Below are 13,472 nucleotides of genomic sequence, written 5' to 3' on the forward strand. Positions count from 1 at the left end.
TAACCTTTTGTAATGGGAAACTTCTTTATTTTTATATTTTTAGTATAAGCAAATTGTGGAATCATTACTCACGGAACCTGCATTGATAAATGATACATGAAAAAACAATCTTAAGAACGATAGTTTGACAATAGATTTATGAAACAGAACAAGGAAGCTGCTTTTATTGGTGATTTTGTGCATTCAAGTGAGATTTGCACGATCAAATTCGAGTAGAAGAATTACATTAAAACGTGTCTATGTCCACGGCATCGATCACACAGTGTAGTGTGGGTTCACATCGATGTCTAATCCTCTTAGCTTCGCAAAAGACTCTACCTTTCCCTTCAGGGTATGAAGTTCCCTTAATCTGTAGGGCAACAACGGATGATGTGAGAGATCATGTACTCGGGTTTTCTTTTTAACCGGGCACATTTATTTCTAAACAAAAATAATAAGTTGAAAAATAAAGGGTCCAAAAACTACCCAAAGTGTTTGGATTTCCTGCTTCCACTCTTGAGTGAGCAAGGCATTGGTGGTGGGGTCTCGCGAGTTTATTTACTAAAATATTTATTTATTAAATCATGTTTCATCATTTTTTGTAGTCTTGTTTTATTAATAACTTTTAAATAAATGGTTAGCGGTGTAGGAAAGAAGGAAAATATAGACCTTGCAATCTCTGCACGACGTTTTGCTTCTTCCGCCATCATGTTGATGTCTCTGAAGGTGTAGTTTTCAGCAAAAGGCTTTGCTTCAGAAGTATCAAGACCATGAAGTGTTCTTTGCTCTTTTGCCCATGCTGCCTCGCGGGCTTCCCTACCAAAGTCCTTTTGGGTGCTGAATGCCGTCTGCAAAATTCAATAATCTATGGTTTTCATTTTCTGAGTCTTATTTTACTTGACACGAAAGTAAATGAAAGTTTTACTCACTTTACGGTTAATAACATGGCCCCATGCTCTCCCACTAAGCGCATATCTAACGGCGAATTTGATAGGGTCAAGCAACATGTAGCTTAAGATGTTATACAACCATATAACTCCAGTCCAACCCCAACCAATCGCATGGACCTTAGCAAAACTCCAGCTCAAATATGCTGACATCACAGTGGCAAACTGCAAAGATATTACATCCACATTACAATAAAACAACAACTATATCAAAGGGAAACCAACCAAGAAAATAAGATGCTTACGAGTTGAGCTAGAATGAATGCAGCAAGCAACAGAAGACCTGGTCTTTCCGTGAAAGACCAACCCCTGGAGCGTGTGACAAATATTAACGCCTGGCTAATTGTGCTGACTTGGAGGTATACAGCTGATGCTAGCTTCGCTTTCCAAACATCATCTGCGAGGCCTTTATGCTTATGTAAACTTTCCACATGGAAGGTATGCTGAAAGGATAACAGAGTGAAAGAAAGTTAGAAATGTCTGCATGTAACAGCGGTTAAGAGTTATTATTTATTACATTACATAATCCATTAAACATGAAACGATAATTTTTTTGTACCGCAAAAAAATTGGTTTGACTAGCCAAATGAAAGAATAAGACAGTCATTAGAGCAAGGTAGGTGCCTATGACTATTCCAGTTGCAAAAATTTCACTGAGCTTCCAGCTGTCTGGGCTGGGAGATGGTTTCACTCTATCTTTGGAAATAGTCATGATCGTACCTGGATACATATTGTTGATTAAAAACAGATTTTTGAAAATACATATTTGTATCATTTCGATCAACCATACCGTCATTCAGAATGGCTATGACAAGAACAAGAATTGGAGGGAAATTAAATTCGTAAAAAGAAGTCAGCAACATGAACCCTAACTGCAACAGAACAAAATTTAAAGATTACAAACAATGCTGATTTAGCAAGTAAAGATTAAGTTAACTTACCACAATACGTATGGTGATTGAAACGGCATAGATCTGGAGAATGAAAAAGGAGGGAATGTTTAAAAATTTGAATCCATGTAAAAAAAAAAATAAAACAGCATAATAGTTGAGGATTTTACTGTATAGTTTTTCATTCTCTGGAAGATGGCTCGGCTTGTTAACACCGCGCTGATGATGACACTGAGCCCCGGCTCAGTTAGAACTATGTCAGACGCGCTTCGAGCTGCATCTGTGGCATCATCCACTGCAATTCCAATGTCGGCTATCTTTAATGCAGGTGCATCGTTTACACCATCACCCGTCATTCCACAAATGTGCTTTTTACTTTGAAGAATCTTCACAATTTCATACTTGTGCTCTGTATGTAATAGGATTCAAGCGTTTACCATGAACATCTAAAGGTGGAAATACCAATATGAGTTGAATGGTTACCTGGAAAAACACCAGCAAAACCATCGGCTTTTTCAATAAGTTCATCAACAGGTAAAGCTCTAAGTAGTTGATCCTTATGATCGCCAAGTAAGGATGATGAAGGATACATGTTAACACCCATTCCTAGTCGTCTCCCAGTCTCCTTAGCAATGGCCAGTTGGTCACCGGTGATCATCTTAACACTAACTCCAAGATCTAAAGCTCTTCTAATTGTCTCAGCACTGTCATGGCGAGGTGGATCGAATAGAGGAAGAAGCCCCACAAATTCCCACGGACCACCAGGGCTATCTTTACTGTTAGCTGGTACTTCCTGGCGAGCCACTCCAAGAGATCGAAGTCCACGTTCAGCGAAATTATCAATGATTGCGTGTACCCTCTTTTCAATCTCCGATTTGTTTTTTGACAGATTCAAAATCTGTTCTGGTGCACCTTTGCTAACTCTATGCATCTTGCCAGCACCGTCAATGTATGTCAAAGCTGTCCTCTTATCAGTTGGATTAAATGGAAGGAAGTGCACTTCTGTAATTCCGGATCGCGCCTTGCAACATTCACAATAATAAATATTATTTAAGTTTTGCTTAATTCATTCCATATATATAATTAATTATAATGTTAAAAACTTAAAAAAAAAAAAAAATCATTCCAATAAAAAAGAGATAATATGAATACCTCCTTAGGATCAGCCAGCATTGATACTATACAAGCATCAATGGCATCTTGGTTTTCCAACCTTGATGCTCTAGCAGCCATTAACACAACCGTGTCCTTATCAACACCACTTGCAAAAACCTGCATAATTCATGAATTTAAGAAAAAATAATCCTTTTTTTTTTTTCCAAAACCAATAGAAAAAAAAAATTACATCACCTCAATCAAATTTTTGTCAACAGTAAGTTTGTTGAGAGTTAAAGTTCCAGTTTTATCACTACACAATACATCCATTCCAGCCATTTCTTCAATGGCGGTCATTCTCTTTGTTATAGCTCCCTGTTGAGCTAGTTTATGGGAGCCAATGGCCATTGTAACAGATAAAACAGTTGGCATTGCAATTGGGATCCCACCAATGAGTATCACGAGAAGGTTATCGACTCCTTCACGATAATGCCTCTTTTGAAGAGCATATATCACAATTATTTCAATAACCATGCCTATCGCAATTGAGCATATGCAGAAGTTCCCAATCGCAGTCAAAACCTGTTGAAAGTGACCTATGTGTGTAGTGTTGTCCACAAGATGAGCTGCTTTCCCAAAGAACGTATGGACCCCTGTCGCAATAACAACTGCCTCAATTTCACCTTGTTTACACGTGGACCCTGAGTACACCCCGTCACCTGGATTCTTCGTTACTGGGAGAGATTCACCTGTAAGAGCTGACTGCAAAACGTATCAAAAGTCAATAACTATATGATTCTTGTTTAAAATAAAAAAATAAATAATAATTAACTTAAACTTCTTACTTGATCAATCTTTAAAGGATCTCCTTCAAGCAGACGTGCATCAGCAGGAATAATGTCACCTAGCTTAATACTTATGATGTCTCCAGGTACAAGTATTGATGCATCCTCTTCATTCCATTTCCCATTGCGTAAAACCTATTTTATATCAAAATGACATTATTTAACGAAAATAGAAACGGTTCAAATGAGTTTAAATTATCTAAAATCTATATACATCATATACACAACCATCTAACTTGTTTTACTTAGATATTTATAATATTACTGTAATGACCGTGTTTCGTATTCAAAAAAACACAAGCAACTGTGACTCTTTTTATAGAGACAAAAAAGGTGTTTAATGGTCAAGCCAACCTGACCAGAGCCGTTACACATATTATAAAAATACAGTAACTAATCATGTTTATCTGCGTTTTTCTTATTTTTACGTTCACATTAATTAAGGTGCACCTTAGCTTTTGGAGCCAAACGAGCCATGAGGGCTGCAGCTGCGTTTCCAGCGTTATTCTCTTCTACAAAACTTATGGTTGAATTGATAAGCAGAAGTACCACTATGCCACCAAAATCGTGATAGTCAGCAGGTTCACCCTGGAAGCAATAATTCCAAGTGCAAGAATCAGAAAAAAAAGAAAATAACATATAGTTTTATATACAATCATATAATCAACATCTATATATACATATATATAAATTTCAAATAAGATACAAAAATGGACTAACCCCTCCTCGAGCCATAGCAATTGCCATGATTGCTGCTGCTTCCATTACCCAAGACAGAGGATTCCACATAAAACCCAAAAACTTCAGAATTTTACTTTCCTGCAAGTTTCATGATTGATTATTATATGCTTAAAATATAAAAAGCCAACGATAAATAAAACAAACTATTCATATGCAATCCAAATTACAACCAAACCTTCTTCTCTTCCAACTTATTGTAGCCAAACATATTCAAACGCTTTTCAACCTCATCAGAGTTCAGTCCTTCTTTCGTGCATCTTAAATTCTCGAAAACTTCTTCCATCGGAATATTTTCCTGCAAAAAGAAGCTATCTTTGTCAAAACAAACTAAATTTACCGATTGATGATCGGATTTAGCTTAAAGATAATCAATAGTTCTATTGATAGAAGTTTCTGATGATATCATACGATCAAGGATGATATTTTAAGAAACTTTTGAATTTAGCATACATAAATTAACCCCCATGGCCATGCAAAAATATATAAAAGTTTCTTTGTTTTTCAATTTATAAATGAAAGTTCTCCAAAACCCAGTTTGGTAAGGGATCTATACAGAACACCAAATATTGCAAGAACAATCGGAACAAAATGAATCATCATTCATTTTTCAATCTAAAAATTTTTGAAATACAAGTAACCGATAAAAATACAACGTTTTTTGTCTCTCTTGAAATTCAAACAAAGAATATGAACAAATTTCGTTTATTATATAACCTACTAAAAACATAAGAAATTAGTTTGATGGTTTTTTTTTTCTGTACATAAAATACACAGTTGTATGTAAGAAGTACAAATTTAAAAAAAAATAAAAAAAAAAAAAAATAAAGCACAACCATTGTTCAAAAAGCTAAAACAATTTTGTTTGTTTCTTTTTCTTGTAATAATCTAGTGTCCTCTAATGAAAGGTCACCCATGCAATAGAATTGTAAGTTCCTAAACTCAACTAACTACTAAGTTTCATTAGAAACAAAAAAAAAATGTACCAGATCAACAGCTTCTTTATTAATTGCCTCGAGAGCAACTGCCTTATCTTCCTCCATGGATACCATTTTTGGCTTTACAAAACTGTCAATCAGAAAGTGAAAATCAAAATCACTTTATTTGAATTGAATAAACACATCCAACTATTCAAAAGATTGAGACAGAAGATCAAACAGTGTGTGCACCTGCACCTATATCATAAGCCAGTAGGAGAAGAAGAATGAAGTGAGGAGGGGGGTAACAATCTGAGAATTGGGAATTATATATAGCAAGAGAGATAGAGACATTGTATCGATCACCACGATTGGAGAACACGATGAGACAGTAGAGAGAGAGAGAATCCAAAGTAGAGAAATTGATGAAATTGTGGATTTCTATTGGTTTCTAGGAAGAAGTTCAAAACAAGATTTTGAAGGATCCGCCTCCAGCTATAACTAGAGAAGGAACAAGATTTTCCTTCGTGTTTCAAACTAGAGTTTGCAAACGACTTTTTGGCGCCACTTGCCACCGTGGCACACTAATCTCTGATTAAATAATTTCAGAGGTATCAAAAGTACAACATTGTCCACCACATTGCTAATTTGCATAATTTTTTTTTATTAAAAAAAGCTGCATTATTTTTATCAAGTACAACATTGTCTACGACATTGCTAATTTGCATTCATTCTAATAACACAGGTAATAAATATTAATAAAACTCTTAATTATTTTATATCTTATATCTATAGCATATTTGTATGTTTTATATACTAAGAATAAAAAAATGATAGATTCTTTAATTTTAGAAAAGCAAAAATTCCTGTAATATATATTTTTAGTAAACATGTAAAACCGTAACTTATACAAGTGGCCTATTGTCAGCCCTACCCACGTTCGATGCAAAGTTTGGTTGGAACTTTTTAAATACTATAAAGAGTATTAGTAGGATCTTTTTAAATAATATAAAGAGTAAACTTCAATTGGCGTTCATGTGGTATGTTGTCCGAATCAATTTGCAACTCTAATTCAAAACTTTTGTCAGACCCTCAAAACCCACATGCGGAGTATCATCCGCTTGAGGGCGTGACTGACCAGGATCCAGCCACCAATTATACTGAGCAATTTAATTAATAGCAAAAGTAGTATTCATCAACCACAGGGTTAGCAAATATCATAATCAAATTCAAAAGTTTTAAGTTCAAATAGTAACATAGTAGCGGAAGCATAGGCAAAACAGTTTAAAGCAAAGTTCATGGTTCAAGTTATTTAGAACCCAACACATGGGTTAGACGACCACTACACATCCCCAAGTAGCAAGCTCCTGAGTCACTGGGTACCTGCAAAGCATGCAGTAGGGTATTAACAAAAATGTTGGCAGTTCACGAGTTGTCCAGTTTTTAATTACCAAAAAAACTTGTTTCACTAGTTAATTTATCCGTTTATACATGCCATGGGGAGCTACCCCATAAGTAAGCGACTAAACTGTTTTTCCAATACCGAATACTTCATGTGACCGTACGTTTCCGTAAAGTGCCCCGTTTGTCAATGTTCTATCATCATTGACGGATTTGCCAGAGTCTATTAGTTCACTCCCGATCCCATACACGGGCACGGTGTGAGGCTGGTAAGACCTAAATAGCGCTATCAACTAATAACCCGTTCGCCTGGCCCCGACGACTAATCGGTATTAAGTAGTAGGGACTTAAGTGATAGAGTTTCGTTTAGTGTTGCCCGTTGCATTCCGTATAAACAGTAATTAACTAAGAGTCCCACACAAGGGGAGGAAAGTAAGTTTGTTCCCAGTAATAAGGGAAGAAAAGCAAGTTTGTATCCCTCACAATGGGATAGTGTTGTTTTTAGTTCCGTTTCCCAATCCACCGGGAATGCATGCTTTAAGTTGTGAACTCACCTTGGGTTGCTCGGCAGATTAGCTTACTTGGTCAAGCTTGCTGGTCACCACGTCCTAACATGGTTACCAGTATAGGTCAGGTTTGGGGGTACAAGTAATCACGAATATCCTACATGTATCTAACACATAGAATGTATGCAGTTATCATTTAAGTTATTGGGCCTGCTCTAATAATTACACGGTTAAACAGTAACAGTTAACACATAGTCCAAACATAACACATTGTGGCCCAATAACCAAGGTAGGCAGCCCAGTCGAGACAAGGTGGTCTCGACTCGAGAACACGCGGTCTCGAGTCGCAACCAGGAGATCTCGAGTTATGATCGTCTGGTCTCGAGTGATGCTGGCATGAGTCGCAACCTCAGGGGTCTCGAGTCCAGTCTCGAGTCGGGATCATGAAGTCTCAACTCGAGACCTTGCCGGTCTCGAGTCCTTGAAGTCTGTCTCGAATTGTCACGTTTTTGTCTCGAGTCGCAATCGAAGGTCTCGACTCGCAAACACGGTTGCGTGCACATGAAATCCTTCTAGAACCTCTGATGTACTATCCAATGAAATTGCATGTTCATGAAATTGTGTACTATCCAACCGAAATGCACAAACATGTTTTCTTGTCCAATTCTCAATTCAAACGGATCAAACACAGCATATTCAAATGTTCATATCATCATTCAAACACATTCAACACATATCCATCATATGTTCATCCTTCATAACCTTGCATTTTATGGACAAGAATCATAACACATAAAGTAGATATTAAAGCAATCTTGCAAAACATCATCAAAGAAATATTTCCCTATACTTTCTAGTAAGAAACACATTGTTCATCAACAAGTTGCATATTCACAGTTTACTCATCCTGCATCATTTAAACATTCACAACAACAACACCTATTATGCTACACATTCATTCAAGTAGTATCATGTTGTACCCTAAAATCACCTTAAAGACTAAACAACTACAGAACACATACCGGCTGGATATTGAGGGTATGGAGTATCAATGAACTAGCTTCCGAATGGTGATGATGAGCTGATTTCCGAGAGTCCTATTGCTGCCGGTTGAGTCCGATAGGTGAGAAGGAGGACGGTGATGGTATCTTAGGGTTTTAGTGAGAGAAAGATGAGAGGAGAGGGAGAAGGAGAGTGTGTGTGAGAGTGAGGGAATGTTTGGGGGTTTAAGTGTTCAAAGAATAGGAAGGTGTGGCTTATGTGACGGTTTTATAACCCAATTCACGGGCTCAAGGAGGTGTGGCCCAAACGGCCCAACCGTTCACTGTTCACTCGAGACCGGGTGGTCTCAAGTCGGGTTTCGCGGTCTCGGCCCACTATATACATACATACCTATATATATACTACATATACATACCTAGTTCAAGGATCACATAGAACATCAAGATAACACGCAACTTTCATTTAATAACGTATATACACACAATGTTATTACAAGATATTGACTCGGGAAAACCCAGAGTGTCACATTATCCCCAAGTTTTAAGAACTTTCATCCCGAAAGTTGAGGCAGCCACTGTCAAGCTAGCGAGAACGTTTCAACGGGGTGTCACATCATCCCCCCGTTAGTTTGGAATTTCGTCCCGAAATTCGGTTGTAGCTTCAGTGCTGGGGGTTTCATTTGGGAACAACTGGGGATACTTGTGCTTCATCTGGTCTTCCCGCTCCCAGGTAAACTCTGGCCACGTCGCGAGTTCCAACGAACTAACATGAGAGGTATCTGGCTACGTTTGAGGGTGTTGATCTCTCGATCCGTGATCTCAATCGATTCCTCAGTAAAGTGTAGCTGTTCATCAATAGTGAGTTCCTTGAAAGGAATTACGAGCGTTTCATCTGACAGACACTTCTTCAGATTAGATACGTGAAATACGTTGTGCACCGCACTCATTTCTTCAGGCAGATTCAATCTATAAGCCACCTTACCGATTTTCTCGGTAATTTCGAATGGTCCGACATACCGCGGATTAAGTTTGCCCCGTTACCAAAGCGAACCACACCCTTCTAGGGTGAGACTTTAAGTAGAACCCGGTCATCGACCTGGAATTCTAGTGGTTTCCTACGCTTATCTGCGTAACTTTTCTGACGGTCACGAGCTGCCGCCATGCGTTGTCTGATCTGGGCAATCTTTTCCGTTGTGTCTACCACCAGTTCTGGGCCTGTGATCTGGCTGTCACCGACTTCCGCCCAACAAAGAGGTGATCGGCATTTACGACCGTACAATGCCTCAAAAGGTGCTGCCTGAATGCTAGTGTGGTAGCTGTTATTATACGAGAATTCTACTAGCGGTAGGTGCTTCTCCCAATTCTTGCCAAAATCGATCACACATGCCTTAAGCATGTCTTCCAGGGTTTAGATGGTGCGTTCGGACTGCCCATCCGTTTGTGGGTGATAGGCGGTGCTCATGTCTAAACGTGAGCCAAAGGATTTGTGCATAGCTTGCCACAACTCCGAAGTAAAACGTGCGTCTCGATCGGAAATAATGGAGGTTGGCACCCCGTGCCCCGAAACCACTTCCTTTAAGTACACGTCTGCCAAGGTGGAAAACTTATCTGTTTCCTTAATAGCCAAAAAGTGTGCAGACTTGGTCAATCGGTCAACTATCACCCAAATAGTGTCATTCCCGCGTTGGGATCTAGGTAGGCCAGTAACGAAATCCATGGAAATTTGCTCCCATTTCCATTTTGGGATTTCTGGTTGCTGGAGTAGGCCTGCTGGTTTCTGATACTCAGTCTTGACTCTTGCGCAAGTCAAACATTTGCTGACATATGTTGCTATGTGGGCTTTCATGCCAGGCCACTAATACGTAGTCCTTAAGTTGTGGTACATCTTATCCGAACCCGGATGTACTGAGTAACGGGACTTATGGGCTTCGTCCATCACGAGCTCACGTAGGTCTCCATAGAGTGGCACCCAAATGCGCCCTGTCACATAGTAAGCGTCGTCTTCTTTTCGTTCTAGCCGCTGTCTCGATCCTCGCAGGGATTCAGCCCTGATGTTCCCCGGTTTCAATGTTTCAATCTAAGCATTTCGAATCTGAGTAGGGAGGTTAGACTGGATGGTAAGCTGTAACGCTCGCACGCGTTTGGGGGTAGTGTCCTTTCGGCTGAGGGCGTCTGCCACGACATTAGCCTTGCCCGGATGGTACTTGATTGCGCATTCGTAATCATTCAAGAGTTCGACCCACCGACGTTGTTGCATGTTTAATTCCTTTTGCTTGAAGATATGCTTGAGACTCCTGTGATCGGTGTAAATAGTGCACTTGGTACCGTACAGGTAATGTCTCCATATCTTAAGAGCAAAAACCACTGCTCCCAGTTCCAAGTCGTGCGTAGTGTAGTTCCTTTCGTGAGTCTTAAGTTGTCGAGAAGCGTAGGCAATAACCTTTTCGCGTTGCATCAACACGCAACCGAGCCCATGAATAGACGCATCGCAATAAACTACGAAGTCGTCGGTACCTTCAGGTAACGAGAGAATAGGAGCACTACAGAGGTTATCCTTTAGCTTCTGAAAAGCCGATTCCTGAGCTTGATTCCACTTGTAAGCAATACCCTTCTGGGTGAGTGTCGTGAGAGGTTGAGCAATCTTTGAGAATCCCTTGATGAATCTGCGATAGTATCCTGCCAATCCCAAGAATTGACGAACTTCGGTCGGAGTTTTAGGTGTAGGCCAATTCTTTATAGAGTCATTCTTAGCTGGGTCGACGTGAATTCCGTCCTTATTGACCACGTGTCCAAGAAAATGGACTTCTCGAAGCCAGAAGTCACATTTCGAGAACTTGGCGTATAGTTGCTCATTGCGAAGGAGTTCGAGAATAAGGCGTAAGTGCTGTTCATGCTCTTCTTGACTTTTCGAGTAGATCATCGATAAACACAATTACGAATTTGTCGAGGTAAGGCTTGCACACTCGGTTCATGAGATCCATGAACACCGCAGGCGCGTTGGTCATTCCAAAGGGCATGACAAGGAATTCGTAATGACCATAACGAGTTCTGAAGGCAGTTTTGGAGATGTCTTCATCACGGACTCTCAGCTGATGATAACCTGATCGCAGGTCAATCTTAGAGTAGTAGCTCGATCCTTGCAACTGATCGAACAGATCGTCGATGCGCGGGAGGGGGTAGCGATTCTTGATGGTAACTTTGTTTAGCTCACGGTAGTTGATGCACATTCGGAATGTGCCATCCTTCTTCTTAACAAAGAGTACTGGTGCTCCCCAGAGTGACGAACTAGGGCGGATAAATCCTTTATCCAATAGTTCTTGTAGTTGCGTAGAAAGTTCCTTTAGTTCTGCGGGGGCTAGTCGATAAGGCGCACGAGCTATAGGTGCGGCTCCGGGAGCTAACTCGATTTGGAATTCAACCTGACGATGGGGAGGGAGTCCAGGTAGTTCTTCAGGAAATACCTCGGGGTAGTCGCGTACCACTGGAAAATCTTCAATCCTCTTTTCCTTCTCCTGTGTGTCGGTGACAAGTGCTAAGATGGCGGCGTGCCCCTTTCGTAAACACTTCTGGCTTTTAAGAATGAGATGATGCCTGTGACTTCTCCGCCTTTGTCACCTTGAACGATGAGGGGTTTGCCAGAACGGCGGGGGATGCGAACCATTTTCTCTTGACAGAGGATTTCAGCGCGATGTTTGGATAACCAATCCATACCAATGACGACATCGAAGCTTCCAAGATTGACAGGGAAAAGATCGATACTAAACGTCTGACCAAACAATACTAGCTTGCAGTCGTGGATCACATGTGAGGCCTCGATGTTTCTACCATTAGCTAACTCGACGATATGCTTAGAACTTAATAACGCAGGCGGGTGCTTAAGTTTCTTACTAATACGTAGGGATACATAACTAGCATCGGCTCCGGAATCAAACAATACAGAAACATAACGATCATCGAGTAGGAACTTACCCGCCACAACGTTGGGGTCATTCCTTGCTTCTCCAGCTCCAATCACAAAAGCTCTTCCTCTTGCACCATTCCCAGCATTGTTGTTGTTTTGATCGTTGTTCCCAGCTCCCTGGTTGTTGTTGCGATTCTGGTTTAGTTCAGGGCAATCCCTTCGCAGGTGCCCCATTGCTCCACATTTGTAGCACCCACGATTATTTCCATGCTGCTTTTGTTGTTGAGGTTGTTGCTGATTCTGCCTAGCCGGGAACTGACTCCTACAATCTTTGGCTTCATGCCCCATCTTGTTGCATCGCTGACACTGACTTTTGCCACATGGCCCGCTGTGATGTCGGTTACACTTGTTACACTTGGGGTGGTTCCCTCGATAGCCACCCTGTTGCTGCGGGCCTTTGTTGTTTTCAGTTTTCCTTTGCTGAGTCGGGGCCTGAGTGGGGTTAGCATCCTTGCCTTGGTTTCCTTCCCACTTGCGTTTGTTATCACCAAAAGTTTCACCAGAAGTTCCATTAGTAGCACCGATCCTTTTGGGTAACTTGCCCTGCTCCACAGCCTGATCAGTGAGTTTGTGAGCAAGACGAACGACTGGCTGGATGGTGTTAAGGTTGGCTGAGGTCACATGGCTTCGAATTTCTGGGGCCAAACCCTTGATGTACAATTCGATCCTTCGGTACTGATGTGTGTAAAATGCAACATATAATTACATCAAATAAGGCATAAAACTAACCCTTTTTAAGTACTAATGTTGGAAAAATAGTGTTTTTGTCTTCCTTTTGTATTTTCAGGATGAAATGAGCTCAAATACATAAAAGAAGCAAAAGACAGCTAATTCTAGCATAAATACAAGAAAAGGAACAAAAGTAGATTGCCCAAACCCTCAACGGCATCCTCCCAAGCAAAGAAGAGAAAACAGAAGACTGAACACGCCCCGTGCTCAGCCAGCACGGGGCCGTGCCCAAGAAGCAGCAGAAAAGACAAACCTGTAGAAGCTTCTATTGCCCACCACGGGGCCGTGTCCAGTGAGCACGGGGGCGTGGCGAAAGTACAGCAGGCGCATTAATTGTAATTGCGAATTACAATTAATGAAGAGAGAGAGTGTCAGACGGGCACGGGGGCGTGTCCAGCGGACACGGGGCCCTGCCCAGCCTTCTGTTCAGCCTATAAATAGGAGTGCTTGGTTTCACTTCAAC

At 40.6% G+C, this 13,472-nt stretch overlaps 1 protein-coding gene across 1 annotated transcript; it reads right to left on the reverse strand.

Annotated features, from left to right (window-relative positions):
• Window positions 1–90: 90 nt before the first annotated feature.
• On the reverse strand, window positions 91–5,791 carry LOC110917021 (plasma membrane ATPase 1). The gene is made up of 17 exons (XM_022161640.2): window positions 5,664–5,791; window positions 5,481–5,562; window positions 4,673–4,792; window positions 4,477–4,575; window positions 4,207–4,344; window positions 3,757–3,891; window positions 3,167–3,673; window positions 2,969–3,088; window positions 2,300–2,837; window positions 1,987–2,225; window positions 1,868–1,900; window positions 1,717–1,798; window positions 1,486–1,646; window positions 1,172–1,369; window positions 909–1,091; window positions 649–827; window positions 91–349 (listed from the first exon to the last, which is right to left on the reverse strand). The coding sequence occupies exons 2-17, from the start codon at window positions 5,544–5,546 to the stop codon at window positions 256–258; spliced, it is 2,892 nt and encodes a 963-aa protein (XP_022017332.1). The 5' UTR covers window positions 5,547–5,562; window positions 5,664–5,791; the 3' UTR covers window positions 91–255.
• Between the last annotated feature and the right edge of the window lie 7,681 nt (window positions 5,792–13,472).

The sequence above is a fragment of the Helianthus annuus genome, chromosome 16 (genome assembly GCF_002127325.2).
Source record: "Helianthus annuus cultivar XRQ/B chromosome 16, HanXRQr2.0-SUNRISE, whole genome shotgun sequence".
In the NCBI taxonomy this organism is placed as follows: Eukaryota; Viridiplantae; Streptophyta; class Magnoliopsida; order Asterales; family Asteraceae; genus Helianthus; species Helianthus annuus.

Coding starts and splice junctions, on each gene's coding strand:
- LOC110917021 (XM_022161640.2), bottom strand. CDS start 5,546: ATGGTATCCATGGAGGAAGATAAGGCAGTTGCTCTCGAGGCAATTAAT. Junction 2,226..2,299: donor TTTTGCTGGTGTTTTTCCAG/GTAACCATTCAA, acceptor TATTACATACAG/AGCACAAGTATGAAATTGTG. Junction 1,647..1,716: donor CATAGCCATTCTGAATGACG/GTATGGTTGATC, acceptor ATATGTATCCAG/GTACGATCATGACTATTTCC.